The 15,529-nt window shown below is 45.4% G+C and overlaps 1 protein-coding gene across 1 annotated transcript; it reads right to left on the bottom strand.

Moving 5' to 3' along the window:
- Positions 1–429: 429 nt before the first annotated feature.
- On the bottom strand, positions 430–5,455 carry FAM174C (family with sequence similarity 174 member C). Its single transcript, XM_021009020.2, has 2 exons — positions 5,015–5,455; positions 430–550 (listed from the first exon to the last, which is right to left on the bottom strand). The coding sequence occupies exons 1-2, from the start codon at positions 5,251–5,253 to the stop codon at positions 430–432; spliced, it is 360 nt and encodes a 119-aa protein (XP_020864679.2). The 5' UTR covers positions 5,254–5,455.
- Positions 5,456–15,529: the final 10,074 nt, after the last annotated feature.

Raw genomic sequence — 15,529 nt, 5'->3', positions numbered from 1 at the left:
TTAAGTGACTTGCCCAGGATCACACAGCTAGTAAGTTTCAAGTGTCTGCTGCCGGATTTGAACTCAGGTCCTCCTGACTCCAAGGCCAGAGCTCTATCTACTTTGACACCTAGCTGCCCTCAGTTTCCTTATCTGTAAAGAAGAAGACTGAGCTAGGTGGTCTCAGAGGTCCCCTGTCAGTTCTAGACTATGCTTCTCAACCCTCTGAGAGCACTGCCAGCTCTAGATCCTAAGGGCTATGAGGCACCTGCCAGTTCTAGAGCTACGTACCTGGGCCTGATACCTCTGTCAGGGCTCAGAGTCCGTGGGGCATCCCCGGAGATAGAGGAGCCACAGCACAGAATAAGGGCTTCAATACTTGCCTAATTCTAACCACCTCTCCAGTCTTGATCCCTAAAACCTCAGGGGAGAAAAAAAATTCCAGAAACTCTACCATCTCAAGTTCCTCGTCTCAAAGACCGTCTCTTCATCGCTCTCCACTGAAGCCATCTCCATGTGGTCATCTGTATTTGAGAGCAGACCATACTTCTTCCGTTGCGGTTTCTTTATTCTGAAAACAGTTTAAAATACAATTCATTTCAATTCCACCAATCTTTCCTGAGGACCTGTGTTAGGAGCTAGGATCTCCACATAAATCCCAAACCTTCACTGACAGATAATAAACATCATTCTCCACCTCTCCGACTCACTTCAGTAAGCATATGTGAGGTACCTAGTATGGGCTCAGCACGGACAATACAAAGATGAAACCACACAATCCCAGGGAGAATGTGACGGGGACAAAAGCAAGGCCCGCCCAATGCTATGGGAAGGTTGGGGAAGGCAGCTTCCAGCAGCAGAGTGCAGGAAGGGGACAGGGAAGATTCTTTTACACAGGAGACAGTCCCTGAGTCAGGCCTTGAAGGGAAGGAAACAGCTTTGAGCTGAGCTTTAGGGCTGGGCATAAATTCCAAGCAAAGATTGAAAGAGAATTTATCATTACAGACGGCCCAGGGAACAAAGACACTGGGGTTGGCAAAGGAAGCAGGAGGGAACCACTCTGGCCAGCAAGTAAGCGCAAAGAGGGGAGACATGTAGGCTGGAGACAAGGGAATGGGTACCCCTTGCCCCAACTCTCCAGAGGACAGAGAAGTGGAGCCTCACAGAATTCATAATTCAGCCCAGGAAGAACCGCTGCCCTACAAAACCACCATAAAGAGAATCCCAGAGGCAGAATTCTAGAGCCGAAAGGGAGCCCCTTTCACTATATTCCACCCTCTTTTTTTTTTAACAAATCCTTTTATTTATTTATTTTTTAAGGCAGTTGGGGTTAAGTGACTTGCCCAGGGTCACACAGCTAGTAAGTGTCAAGTGTTTGGTCTGAGGCCAGATTTGAACTCAGGTCCTCCTGACTTCAGGGCCGGTGCTCTATCCACTGCACCACCTAGCTGCCCCAAACAATACACTTCTTGTATCTTCCATAGCACACAGCTGAGCAAATAACCGACTCTCAAAATAAATATATACATTACTTAAACTGTTGTTTCACCATCTCCAACCCTCCGCGACCTCAACTGGGGTTTTGTTGGCAAAGGTACTGGAGTCATTTGCCATTTCCTTCTCCAGCTCATTTTACAGATGAGGAAACTGAGGCAAATAGGGTGAAGTGACTTGCTCACACCTAGTTCAAATCTAAAGGCTGGCTTTGAACTCAGGAAGATGTGTCTTCCTGACTCCAAGTCTGGTGCTCTATCCACTACGCCATCTAGCTGCCCTGTGGCTTGGATTAAGCTGTTACAAATGTCTCTGCCAGCTGAAGCCCTACACTAAAGGACCTAACCAACCTCTAAGATCTCCCCCAATGGTCCCTACCTACCTACCCCTTCCAATGCTACCTCTCCCACACTCCCCCAGGCTCTCCACTTCTCTCCCATGCCTTTGGCCATTCCACATCTGAGTCCCACAGGGAGAAAAGCAAAAGAAATGACTTCATTAAATCGAAGTATGGCATAGGGAAGAGCCCTAGACTGGGACTCAGAAGGCCTTGATTTTAAGCCTGTCTTTGCCACTAATTAGCTGTGTGATTTTAGACAAATGATATCCCTTCTCTGGGCCTCTGTAAAATGGAGGATAAACATCACTATTCTGAGACCTATTCCAGCTCTATATCCTAAGGACCATTCCCTTTATAACAGTCTATGTTCAACTCAATGGTGCCTGATTCAATTGGGAAGACCTAGATTCAAAGACCAGCTCTGACCTATACTGGCTTCGTGATCCTGGACAAGTCCTTAAATACTCACTGGGCTCAGCCCACTCTTTAAGACTATAGGTTGCAGATAAAGTGGCAACCTGCATCGGTAGGGGGAGTTTTCTCACCTAAGAGTCCCCAGGTGCAAACCCTACCCTATGATGCAGGCACTGTGCTGGGAAATGGTCATAACAAAGACAAAAATGAAACAGTCCTTACTCCCAAGGCACTTACATTCTATCAGGGAAAGCAACACGGATAAATATTAGGAGACATAAAACATATACACTTTTTCTTTACCTCTGCCTCCTATAATGTCTATCTTCCTTTGAGGCTCAGCTCAAGGGCCACCTCTTGACTTAAAGCCTTGCTCATCCCCCCCCCCACCATTTTGAGTATCTCTTCTCCCCAGCCCCCCCCAAACACTTTATATTTCTTTTGTACACATTCTCTAAATCCCTATATATGTCTCTATATATTTGGCACATATCTATATTCCTATCTATGTCTACCCACACCTCTCTTTCTCTATACATACAACACACACACACACACACACACACACACACAGAGAATTTCCCTGGCTAGATTGTAAGCTTCTCAAGGAAATAGGCAGTAAAACTCTTAACAGTGGGGAAACCTCAATTTGCCTCTCTCAGACCAAGATAAATCTAACCATAAATTAAATAAGAAAGAAGTTAAGGACATTAATAGAATTTTAGAAAAACTAGATATAATAAAGACCTGGAGAATAAGGAAGGGGAATAGAAAGGAATACACCTGTTTCTCATTGTGCAAAACACCTTCACAAAAACTGATAGTGTATCATTTAGGAAAAAGCTTACAAATGCAGAAAAGCAGAAATATTAAAAGCATTTTTTCTGACCACAATGCAATAAAATTTACATTCAATAAATGGACTTTGAAGCATAGATTAACAATTAATTCGTGACAAAGAACTGACAACTGAGGGAATGCCCATCCATTAATCGGGAATGGCTGAACGAGTCATGGCATATGAATGTGATCAAATATCATTGTGCTGTAAGAAATGATCAAGAGGACAGTTTCAGAAAAAACATGGGAAGACTGGATGAACTGATGCAGAGTGAAGTGGGAGGAATCAGAGAACAGTCCATACAATAAAAGAGATATTGTAAAGATAATCAACTTTGAAAGTCTTAGTAACTCTGCCCAACACAATTCCAAAGGACTTATGATGAAACATACTCTCTATCTCCACACAGAGAACTGATGACTCAGAATACAAACTGAATCATATTTTTTCTTTTCTTGCTTTTCTTGAAAACATGGCTATTATGGAAATTTGTTTTGCATGACTATATGTATTTTCAACAGATTTTGTGTGTGTGTGTGTGTGATGGGTGGGGGAGAAGGGAGGGAAATTGGAACTTAAAAAACAAAACCTAATAGAGCACTGGCCTTGAAGTCAGGAGGACCTGAGTTCAAATCCAGCCTCAGACCAAATACTTGACACGTACTAGCTGTGTGACCCTGGGCAAGTCACTTAACCCCAACTGCCTAAAAAAAAAAACAAACAAAACCTAGGCTCCAAACTAGCTCTCCAGCATCACAGCCCCAAATATATTTTGGAAAACATATATCTGCATGTTTGATGCCTGATATTTATAATCAGATAATTTATAATTAATAAGTTATAATCAGATATTTCTAATCATAATTATAATAAAGTTACAATTTCTAATCCAATTGTAAGTTAGAATACACAATTATAATGACTTATAATTTATAATCAGATTATAATTACAATCATTTATAATCAATGAATGCTATTATTTCTACCACATAGTAGGCATTTGATGATGCTTGCTAAATGAGTCATTCAGAGCATTTCCCAGAATACTCCTTTGAGGACAGGAACTGTTTTTGTATACCTAGCCAGAAGAAGGCAGGAAGCACGCTGGATAGAGCCTGGGCCTGCAATCAGGGAGAACCAGTACAAAATCTGGCCTCAAGCAATTAGTAGTCGTGTGACTCTAGTCAAGTCACTCAACCTGTTTGCCTCAGTTTCCCCCACGACAAAATGAGGATAACAACAGTCCCTACTTTGAATGGTTGTCGTGAGGACTGAATATTTGTTCAAAGTACTCTGTACAACGCCTGCCACATAGCAGACGCTACGGAATGCTTATTCTCTTCCCAATGCTTTGCCAAAACAAGGTTGTGGCCTGCACTCAGCGGGTGCTTAATAAATGCTTATTCGTAGTTTAATTTTAGGCAGGTGGTAAGCGGATCATGAATATGGAGCTGAAAGGGACCCTGAAGGTCATCTCGTCCAGCTCATCATTTTCCGGATGGGAAAACAGAAGGACGCAATGATGCAAAGCGCTTTAAAAGTAAAATATCGCGTAAATGTCAGCCACTATTATTGCGTTTAGACTGGAAATCCTTCTCACCACCGGCCGGGTGAGGTAGGCCTGGCATGGCATTATCATCCCCACTTCAGGATGACAGGCGGTAAGAAGGCTCAACCACGTTCAAGTCTTCCCCTCCAAAAAGCTTTATACCGCGAGGAGCCGGTTAAGGGACGCCCAGGACCCGCTTCAGTTCCAGACTCCACGTGACTCCAAACCCTGTGAGGTTCGCCTCACGTGACGCGCAGCACCTGACTTCGGAAGCCATCTCCCTGCCAACCCAAACAGGCAATCTCCCGGCTACTTCCGAAACTAAGGATGGAGGGTCTCTGTCACATGACCCCCTAGCAGATCCAGGATAGGCCCGTGAGGTCTCCACATGACTCACCTGAATGCCCGGATGAGGAAATAGAGCGCAGCCAGTCCACAGAAACCAATCAGCACGTAAAAAGAGCGCTTCACCATCTGTCCTAGCCCAGAGCCCGGCAGGACCAGTCTGGTTTCGTTGTGAGGAGCCGCAGACACGACCAGACTGCTCCCGTTCATCACGGACGGTGTCATCGGCGTCTCGGCGGCCCAGACTCCTGCCCTGCACAAGAGGGCGAGCAGCAGCAGACGCGGCCCCATGGCGGGGGGAATAGCGGCAGCGGCGGTACCCCGCCCTCGAGCCCCTCTGTCATTCACCGGAGGGCGGGGGCGGCGGGAACCAATGACTGCGCAGGAGGCGGGGCTCTGGGTCGTAGTGCCGTGCGATTCCCTATTAACCGCTTTGGCCCCGCCTTCCGGGCGACAGTTTGCGAAGGGCCTGTGGCCCCGCCCCCATTTCCTGCTTTCTCGCGCTGTTCTCCCTCCCACCTGTCTTAAAGGACAGCATATTATGGATTAAATCTGTTTCCTGAGGCAGCTGGTGGCAAGCGTTGAGCCTTAAACCAGGAAGACTTGAGTTCATATTGACCTCAGATGGGCAAGTCTATTTACTTCATTTTCCTCAGCTGTAAAGTGAGGATAATAACAGCACCTGCCTCTGGGAGCTGTGAGGATCAAATGAGGAGATTTGCAAAAGGCCCTCAAGCACAGTGCCTGGCACGTAGTAGGCACCATGAAAATGCATATTCCCTTCCCCCTATATCAGACCCGTTCTCTTTAGAGCCTCACTGAAACCAGGAGTTGTGGAGGAGGGGGTCATCCCCCTTGTATAGGTGGGGAAATTGAGGAAAACGTATCACCTCATCCAGGTCCTGTGACAGCTCCCCAGGGACCCCCAGGATATTTCCCCTGCTTCCTCCTCGATTCCTAGCTTGAAGTCTTTCCATCCCAAGTCCTGCCCTCATACTAGGGGTGTCTAGAGTACATGTTGTGCCCCCAAATGCCCTATTTCCCAGTTCCACGATTTAGACAAGTGGAAGTATTTATTAATCTCCTACAATGTATGAGCCATTGTGATAAAGGCTGGACTTGCAAATACAAGCAGGGAGTTGCTGTCCTCAAGATGAAGAATAGGCGAAGATAGCACAGAGGAGCACCGGAAAGGGGTGGGGAAAGAGCAGTGGGCATGGAGTGGTGATGGAGGACTTCAGCCCTTGATCCTGCCTTTACCAATGATTATGCACTTCCATGTTCATTATCTCTGAAATTCCTTTTGTGGTTGGTTGTTCAGTCGTTTTGATGACCCTATTTGGGGTTTTCTTGGCAAAGATACTACACTGGTTTGCCATTTCCTTCTCTAGCTCATATTACAGATGAGGAAACTGAGGCAAACAGGGTGAAGTGACTTACCCAGGGATCACTCAGCTAATAAGTGTCTGAGTCAGGATTTGAACTCAGAAAGATGAGTCTTCCTGACTTCAGGCCTAGTACTCTATCCACTGTACCACCTGGCTGCCTAGAAATTCCTTTATATGTTGGTTTTTTATCATTTCATCCCTTCCTGTGCCTTTCAACCCCCTGATGCAGTTCTTCATCCTCATGATGACCTCCAAGCCCTTTCAGTTTTTTCCCAGCCCATCCCCCCTACACTGGCTACATTCCCCTCCCTTTCCTGTTTCGATAGCTTGGTGAAACGGCACTTTACAGTATCCTCTGTTCTTAAAGACCTCGTTCCCTTGGCCTATTCCCATCAACCCTTGCCAAACTCCTTGTATTACCACCCCCTCTCCACAAACTGCCTCCTAAGTACTGCTTAATGGAGCTAAAAGAGTTCAGGAGACAATGCTGATTGGGTCCATAGTCTTACCCTAGGGTTGCTTCACTGAAGCCGGGAAGAATCAGCATTGTCTCTTTACTCACACAGCCACCGTGATTAAGGCACTGATCATCTCTTACCTGGACTATGGCCAAAACCTGATTGGACCCCCACCTTCATTTCTCCCCACTCCAATCCATCCTCCACTCAGCTGCCAAAGTGATTTTCTGAAAACAGATCTGTCAGCGTTTCTCCCACCCCCTCAATAAACTCCAGTGGTTCCTATTTAGGATAAAATAAAAAGTTTGTTATATAAAGTCTGTTTCAGTCAACCAACATTCAGAGCCCGCTCTGTGCCAGGCACTGTGCTAAGTGCTGGGGATGCAAAAAGAGGCAAAAGACAATCCCTGCCCTCAAGGAGCTTACAATCTAATGGGAGAGACAACAAGCAAACATATAGAAAGCAAGTTCTATACAGGATAAATAGGAAATAATTAGGAATGGGAAGGCACTAGAATTGAGAGGGGTTCGGAAGGCTTCCTGTAAAAGGTGATATTTTAGTTGGGGCTTAAAGGAAGCCATTGAGGTCAGTAGTCTGAGGGAAGGAAGGCACGTGGGACAGCCAGAGAAAATGCCCAGAGCCAAGAGAACGACAGTCAGGAGGCCAGCGTCACTGGATCGAAGAATATGTGTCTCAGAGTAAGCTGTAAGAAGAACGGGAAGGTAGGAGGGGGCCAGGTTATGAAAGGCTCTGAATGCCAAGCAGAGAATCCTGTATTTGATCCAGGAAGTGATAGAGAGCCACAGGAGTTTATTCAGTAGAGGATGATGCGGTCAGACCTGTGCTTTAGGAAATCACTTTGGGGGCTAAATGGAGGATGGGTTGAAGTGGGGAGAAACTTGAGGCAGCAGACCCACCAGCTGCCGTTGCAACAATCCAGATGTGAGGTGGTGAGGACCTGGATTGGGGCAGGGGCAATGCCAGAGGAGGGATGGCTTGCCAAAGAGGTGAGATTGGCAGACCTTGGCAACAGCTTGGAATTGGGGGGAGGGAGAGGGAGAGGCGTGCTGGCATCTAAAGCTCTTCATAACCTTCCTGCCTCTCTAGGCTCCCTACACATTCGTCTCCTTCATAAGCTGCAGTCCAACTTGTGCCTACCTGCTGCTCCTGGCACACAAACTCCACATAGCGCATCTCCCTGCCGGGGCTGTTCTCCTGCCTCAGCTCTATCTCTTCATTTCCCTGGCTTCCTTCAAGTCTCAGTTCAGGTGCCACCTTCTGCTTGAGATCCCATTCTTCCAACCTGCTTTGTAGAAAGAAGCTTATTCGGAAACAGGAGTAAGAGAATGTGGCGGGGCTGGGAAGAGAGGGAGGAATATGAGAGGCTTTTCCCTAGTCCTTCCCCCTCCCCAGAGGCTAGAGCAGGGGATTAACCTGACATGGACCCCACCAAGGAGTTTAATAGACAAATTTCAGGGGGTTCATGAACTTGGGTGGGAAAAATATTGCATTTTAATTTTCACGAGTATCTAATTGAAATTTAGAAATCTAAATTGAAATTTAAATTCTTTCAATTATTTAACAGCATGATTCTGAGAAAGGGGCCATAGGCTTCACCAGTCTGACTGGCAAAGGGGCACCCTGAGACACACACACACACACACACACACACACACACACACACACATCCTCTGCCCAGAGCCCTCCCCTCTAAGATTACCTTTCCTGTTTTCTGCATGTATCTTTTATATGTATTTACCTGTTTATTTCTCCACGTTAGTGTGTAAGCTCCTTGAGGGCAGGGATTGTTTTTGTCCTTCTTTGTATCCCTAGTACATAAACACAGTGCCTGATATATAGTACATAGTAAGACATAGGGAATTGGTAAATTAGAGCTCCCAAGTGACAAAACTCCCTCTACCAATGCAGGTCAGCTCCTTCTCTTCAATTTAGGGTCTTAGAGAATTGTCAATGGTGGCAAGCCCCAAATAGAGATAGGGGCCATTAAACCATACATGAGGGTCCTGGCAGACTGACTTAGAAAACCAGAAAACCACAAATTAACATTATCTATATTCTATATTTTTATTTTGTTAAATATTTCCCAATTACATTTTAATTTGAGGGTGGAGGGGATTGTAGCCTGGGTTACTGTTTGACACCCTGGCCTACAGCACTGAGACTTTAAAATGACTTGCCCAGAGTTAAGACAACCAGCATGTTGTCAGGGGCAGGGCAAGAACTGGTGTCTCAGCTTTGGAGACCAACTCTATCCACTATCAGCACACAGTAAGCATTTAATACATCCTTGTTAATTGATTGATCCCTGCTTATCACAGCCATTAGCACACAGGAGGAGATTAAATGTTTATTGACTGACTGATTGATTAGCCCTCGTAGCCTCAAAGTCTAAGACTCTTCCCCACAGGCATCTTATTCTTTCTTCAGGAGAATTTCTTGCTTTTAGACACCCACTTCCAACCCCTATCCCTTCAGGTTGTTCTGGGTTTGTTTGGGTTTTTTTTCCCCCCTCCTACTGAGGGCCAAGGGAGCAAAACTGTCTGATGCTCAAAGGGAGATAAGAGAAATCTTTCCACTCACCTTCTCCAGGCCACCGTTTACTCCCGTTTGGGAGAAATATCTCCTATCCGAGTTCAATGTGGTGGCTAACCACTGCCAAATACACATTTACCACAAAGCAGAAATTATGGGGGTAAAAATCTAGAGTCTATGATTATGCTCAAGCAAAGGTTTGGGCCTCAGAGCAAACCTGAACCGCTCTGAAGAGTCTGACAAGGCTTCTTCTCAGGAAGATTATGTCAGCATGACAAAGAAATCATCATTTACATGTTGTGATCTTGTACATTCCCCTTAGGCCCTAAGAGCAAAGAGAAGATGGAGCCATAATCCCATACTTCCTTCAATGTCATGAAAGTTCAACAAACGTGGCTACTCAGAGTTAAAATCTCATACATCTCCTAAGAAAACAAACCTCAGACAAACGCTATAGGTAAACAATGTCAAGTTGCAGATTAGGCTGCATTGGAGGAACACAGGCTGACTGAGGAGGAGGAGGAGGAGGAGGAGGAGGATATATATGTCAGCAAAGAGTGGGCACAGCTGAGGTTCTTCTTCTGGCCTCTTATCTAAGGGATGTCTGAGGCTCCTAAGTCAATTTTTACATTCCATGGGACAGGTTTTGGTCAGATGAGGTTAATATTAACCCAAATTTGCAGGAGGAATTGCCCAGAGTCCAAAATTATAGAAAGAAATCAAAAGTGCCCATGACAGGTCCCATAACACTCCTCCATTTCTACCTACCTCAGCTACTGCAATAACCCTTACAAGGTCTTCCCACATCCACTCTCTGTTCCCTCCAATCTCTCCTTCCTACCGCTCCCAGAACAGTCTTCCTTCAGCATAGATCAGGTCCCATTAGTCTCCTACTCTGAGTCCTTCAATGGTCTCTTATTGCTTCCTCTAGGCCGTGCACCAGCCCACCTTCTCAAAGCCAGTCCTACTCCTATTCATTACAGACATATGTGAAGCCCCTCTGGCCCTAAGAGCACTATATCCTTCCCTACCCTTCCCTGCATGTCCTGTCTCTGTCTCTGTCTCTGTCTCTGTCTCTCTCTCTCTCTCTCTCTCCACCCCTTTCACTCCTACCCATCCTTTAAAGTAGAAATTCATAACCTGTTTTGTGTAATAGATCCCTTTGGCAGCCTGGTGAGTCCTATGGACCCCTTCTCAGAAGAATATTTTTAAATGCACAAAATAAAATACATAGGATTACAAAGAAAAAACAATTATATTGAAATATGGTTATAATTTTTTTTTAAGTTCACAGGCCTCAGGTTAAGAATCTCTGCTTTAACCTAAGTTACACACCACCTTCTTCTATGAAGATTTCCTTGGTTCCCTCAATCAGTAAGTATTTCCTCCTTCAAATATTGAAGGTCACCTTATTTGTACCTCTGTGGTATGAAAATGTACTATGGCTATCTCTGGGACAGTCTCATCCTCCTACTAGATTCTCCCTTTGGGGACAAGGACCATAAAGTATACATATATATGTGTGTGTGTGTATGTGTATGTGTGTGTGTGTATGTGTGTGTATGTGTGTGTATGTGTATGTGTGTGTGTGTGTGTATATGTATATATATAAACCAGCTGGATTTGAATCCAGCCTCCTATATTTATTAGCTGGGTAACCCTAGGCAAGTAGTTTAAAACCCTTCTGAGTCTGGGGTCCCTGGTCTGAAAAATAGGAATAATAGCATCTACCACACAAGGTTGTTGTAAGATTACATTTGAAAGCAAAGACCTATTATATAAACAGTATCAGCTATTTATTGTTATTTAAACTTGGTACTGGGCAGACCTATAATGTATGTGGTGACAATTATAGAAGGATAAGGCCATTTCACTAAATAAGGTCCCTTACATGCTCTGACATTCAGCTTTGAGCAAATCATGTCCCTTCTCTTGGTGTCAGCCACCCCATCTGTAAACCAGCAGCGTTGGGTTAGGTGATCTCTGAGGCCCCCTTTCCAGCTCTGAGGTCATATGATTACATCACAAAATGTACCTGCCTAGTGTGGTTTACACATCTGAGGATCACTCTCAGATGGGTTTGGCTGGGCCAGACTGGGCTAGGCTAGATTCAGCCCAGTACCTTAAGGACTTGTATTTGGTACAAGCATTAGGCTGTAAATTACCACTGCAAGTCTGACCTTCTGAAGGATAAGAAAGGTAATTTGGCTTCAAACTCTCAAAAATCTTTTCATCTCAACTTTGGCACTGCCCCATCAATACTAGCCAATCAGTAGGGTTGCCAAAGGGGCCTATCTACCCAGCCAGATGCTTAAAATGGTGTGGTTTCTGGCCATCAACACCCTTTCTGATGCACACTTTGCAGCTACAACTCCCCCACCCCCACTCCATCCCACATGCCCAGCTCTTTAGCTGCCTCCACCAGACTTTGAAGCTTACTTGCCTTTTCTCCCGCCAAGCTTATAAACTTGATGCTAGACCCAATTTAAGGCTGTAAAGCCAGAGCTTCATAAAGTGCCTCTCAGATATCAAGATAGACTATGGTGATTACTACGGGAATACTTCTTAAACCTGGCTCTCTCCTGGAAAAGCCCAGGCATTTGGAGTCTTTCAAAGCCAGATCTTAAAAGCATCTCCTAAAGGAGTTCATTTATCTCCAATAGCCCTGGAAGACATTAAGCAGAAAGAAACCTCGGCAGGCTGGCAATTTCCCCCAGGAAGGTCACCTTGTCAGACAAAACAGCAGGGACAGTCCTACCCATTAACCAGGAGCAAAGATCATCTAGTCGTGGGATATTGAGTGAGTAATGACTTTCGAGATAATCTGTCCCAACTTTCTCCTTTGTATTATGGAGGATGAAATGGAGACCCAGGGTGGTACAGGGACTTGCCCAAAATTAGTAAACAAGGAAAAGAGGCAGGATTTCAAGCTATCACTTCTAACCCTAAACCCAGGCCTCCTCCTTCTATTACATGGGGGTGCTACCTCTGTTGGCCAACCCCTCATTTCCCAAAATGAAAGCCTGGCAAGTGGAAGACACTTGCATACCAGTCAAAGCAGTGGCAGAGCTGAGACCAGAACCCAAGTCTTCAGGCCCAATTCATTGCTAAATGTCTATGGGTCACAGGGAATCCTCCCCAAACTGAACTGAGGGAGACAAGAATGGAAATCACTCTGGGTTGGGGGTCAGAAGGCCTTCATTCCAATACTGCCTCTATCCACTTATTTCCTTTGTGAACTTGGAAAAAATCACTACATTTCCCTCGGCTGTAGTTTCTTCCTTTGTAAAAACAAATTTAGCTGTCTCCATTGTCCCTCACAGTTCTAAATCTTTGATCTTATTGACTGCATAACTGATGGCCTTTTGGTTACTGGCACCATGTTTTAAACTGACAGATAAAAATGTTTTTGGACAAGAAAACCAAGCCAGTTAGTTACTTGACCTTCTCTAGGCCTAAGCTCAATGCAAATGGCAAACCTGACATTTAAACCCAGATCTCATGGCTCATTTTCAGAGAGTTTTCTGTTTGTATGGGTGTGTGTGTGTGTGTGTGTGTGTGTGTGTGTGTGGGTGTGTGTGTGTGTGTGTGTGTGTGTGTGTGTTCTTTTAGACAAGGAAGTAGTACCCTAAAAAGAGAATGTAAAATTCATAACCCAATTCAACTTGCCTGAAGTCATTCAGAAAAGATAAACATCTTATTCTCACGAGGCCAGGGAAACATACTTCTTTCTCAACTTAAAGACTTTGGAAGAGGATTGCCATTGGCAAATCTTATGGGTAGCAGCACTAATTAAAAGGGACATCTTTTGGAAATGGGGACAATGGCTCCTTTGCCTCCAGGCTACAGGAAGTTAAGCATCCTTTTCCCAGAAAGGTTTGCCAGGTAGAGCACAGAACCCACAGAACTGTCTTTTCCTATGATTCTGGCGTTCAGCCAGACAAAGACCCCTGACATAGCACAAGGAAGGGCCTGTGAAAATTCCTCAGTAGGTAGGGTTGCACAGTGCTCTATAAACAGTCTGCACCTGGCAAATAATTAGGCAGGCTCTTTGGAACTCAGTCTCTCTTTTTCAGAGCTCTCTTGTTCTGGAAATTGAGATATGGGTGTTTCCTAGTGGGTTGGCAGCAAATTGTATGTGCCTGTGATTGCTCCGTGTGTCTCTGTACTGCCCAGCAGGCTCCTAACAAATCTTCATTGAATTGAGGCAGCAAGGTTGGTGCAACAGTAGGAGCAGTGCATTGGATGTCAGATGACCAGGTTCAAAATCTCTACCTGTGTAACTTTGGGCAAATCCCGTCCCCTCACTGGGCGTCCGTTTGTCCTCTGTACAAGGAAGGTGGCACTACACTACATGTTTTCTGAGGTCCCTTCCAACTCCATGTCCTGTGATTAGAATATAGAAACGTAAGCCAACCAAAACATAAGCCATCAGGATGAGGAAAGAAATCACATTTGCTGCACAGGCCAGCTCTTGAGAGTGATGAGAACAGCCTTTTCACAAGAAAAGAGGAAAATGAACCCCACTCAGACTTCGCCAATTAGGAGAAAGAGAGAATGGGGAAGCCTAGGAATGGGAGCCTTTAAGGCAGCCTTTTGAGATGAATCTGTAAAAAGATAAAAATCCTGGGAGAGCCGCCGGCTGACACAGAGGTGCTACGGGCAGACAAAGCACTGGCAAACATCTTTTTCTACCTCACAAGGCCCTCAAACCTTTGGGTCTTAGATCCCTCATCTGTAAAATGGGAATGACAACACATGCACTCTGTATTGCAGTGTTATGAAGAAAGCATGGAAGAAGTGATTTGTTAACTCACTTTAAAAGCACTTGCTTTTAAAAAGGGGGGAGGGGGGCTGGACAAAATCCTCCCATGGGATTATAAAACTTAAAACTCAGAGGGACAGTAGAACTCTAGTCCAGGCTCCATATTTTGCCAAGGAAGAAACAGGTCCAGAGAAGGGTCACAGCAAAGCAGACTCACATCTTCTGACTCTGTAGACAGCATGGTCTCTATGTCCCCCCAGGTTGCTTCCTTCCCTAAAGTCCTAAGTGGTTGTAAGATTTAAATTTCATCAGTACCTAAGACGCAGTGGAGAGCCCAGATTTTGACAGAAGCATCATCCCTCCTTCTTTTCCTTTACCCGCCTGACTGCTCCTTCTCAGGTTCCTTTGTTGGACTGTCATCGATGTCTTATCTGCTAAGTATGGGTGTACCCCAAGTCTTTCTTCTCCTCTACCTTTTTCCCAGAGTGATCTTATTAGATCCCAAGGGATGAATTATCTCTACACAGATGACTCCTACATCTATAGAGGCTGTCCCAAAAGTCTTGGTGCAGTTGTAAAACTTGCACCAAGACTTCTGGGCCACTCTGTATAGACAGCCTTAGTCTCTCTGTCAGTCAATCAATAAACATTTATTAAGCACCTACTATATTTCAAGCACTGTGCTAAGTGATGGGGATATGAATACAAGTAAAGTCTGCCCTCAAGAAGATGGGGGAAGACAACTTACAAAAGGAAGCTGAAAAGGGGGCAAGAGAAATACCAAGTCCTTGGAGGACATGATGGAGAAGTCCAAAAAAATCCAAAAGTATATAGCTAGTGGGAAATCGGGAGAAGACTGTGCTGAGCCCCTTTTTTAGCCCCAAGGTCACATGATCCACAGCTCATCGACCAGATGTTCCTTAGGCATGTCGAAATCAGTACGTCCAGAATGGGATTCATTGTCTTCCCCCAGTTAACCCCCCCCCCCACTTCTCCACACTTTCCTGTTTCTTCTGAGGGGACCACTATCCTTCCGTAACCCAGGTTTAAAGCCTCAGTCATGCTCACCTCTCCCTTCTCCCTCCCCAAGTCCGAGTCCAAAAAGGTGACAAGTCACATTGATGCTATTCCTCAACACTGCTCATTTCCATCCCCTTCTGTCCATTTCCCGCGGCCGCCATGCTAACTTGGGCCTGCCTCACTTCTTACCTGGACTGTCGCAATGGGCCTCCCTGGGCTGAGCTCTTGGCTCTCCCCTCTCCGATCCATCCTCCAACAGGGGCCAAAAATAACCTTCTCAAAGCCTAAGCCTGACTTTGTCTGAAGGGACTGCTCAAGACCTTCCGGGCTTCTTCCAGGCTTACTGTGCATCCCTCTCCTCAGCGGAGCTCCTTATAACCAA

Source organism: Phascolarctos cinereus, unplaced genomic scaffold (genome assembly GCF_003287225.1).
Source record: "Phascolarctos cinereus isolate Bilbo 61053 unplaced genomic scaffold, phaCin_HiC Scaffold_4;HRSCAF=312, whole genome shotgun sequence".
In the NCBI taxonomy this organism is placed as follows: Eukaryota; Metazoa; Chordata; class Mammalia; order Diprotodontia; family Phascolarctidae; genus Phascolarctos; species Phascolarctos cinereus.
Note: the sequence above shows the minus strand (reverse complement) of the source record. Positions and strands in the feature narration are given on the sequence as shown.

What these genes read in the sequence shown, in the direction of transcription:
- FAM174C (XM_021009020.2), bottom strand. Translation starts at nt 5,253, where the DNA reads ATGGGGCCGCGTCTGCTGCTGCTCGCCCTCTTGTGCAGGGCAGGAGTC. An exon ending in TTCCTCATCCGGGCATTCAG is followed by an intron (nt 551 to 5,014) that starts GTGAGTCATGTG and finishes AACTGTTTTCAG; the next exon opens with AATAAAGAAACCGCAACGGA.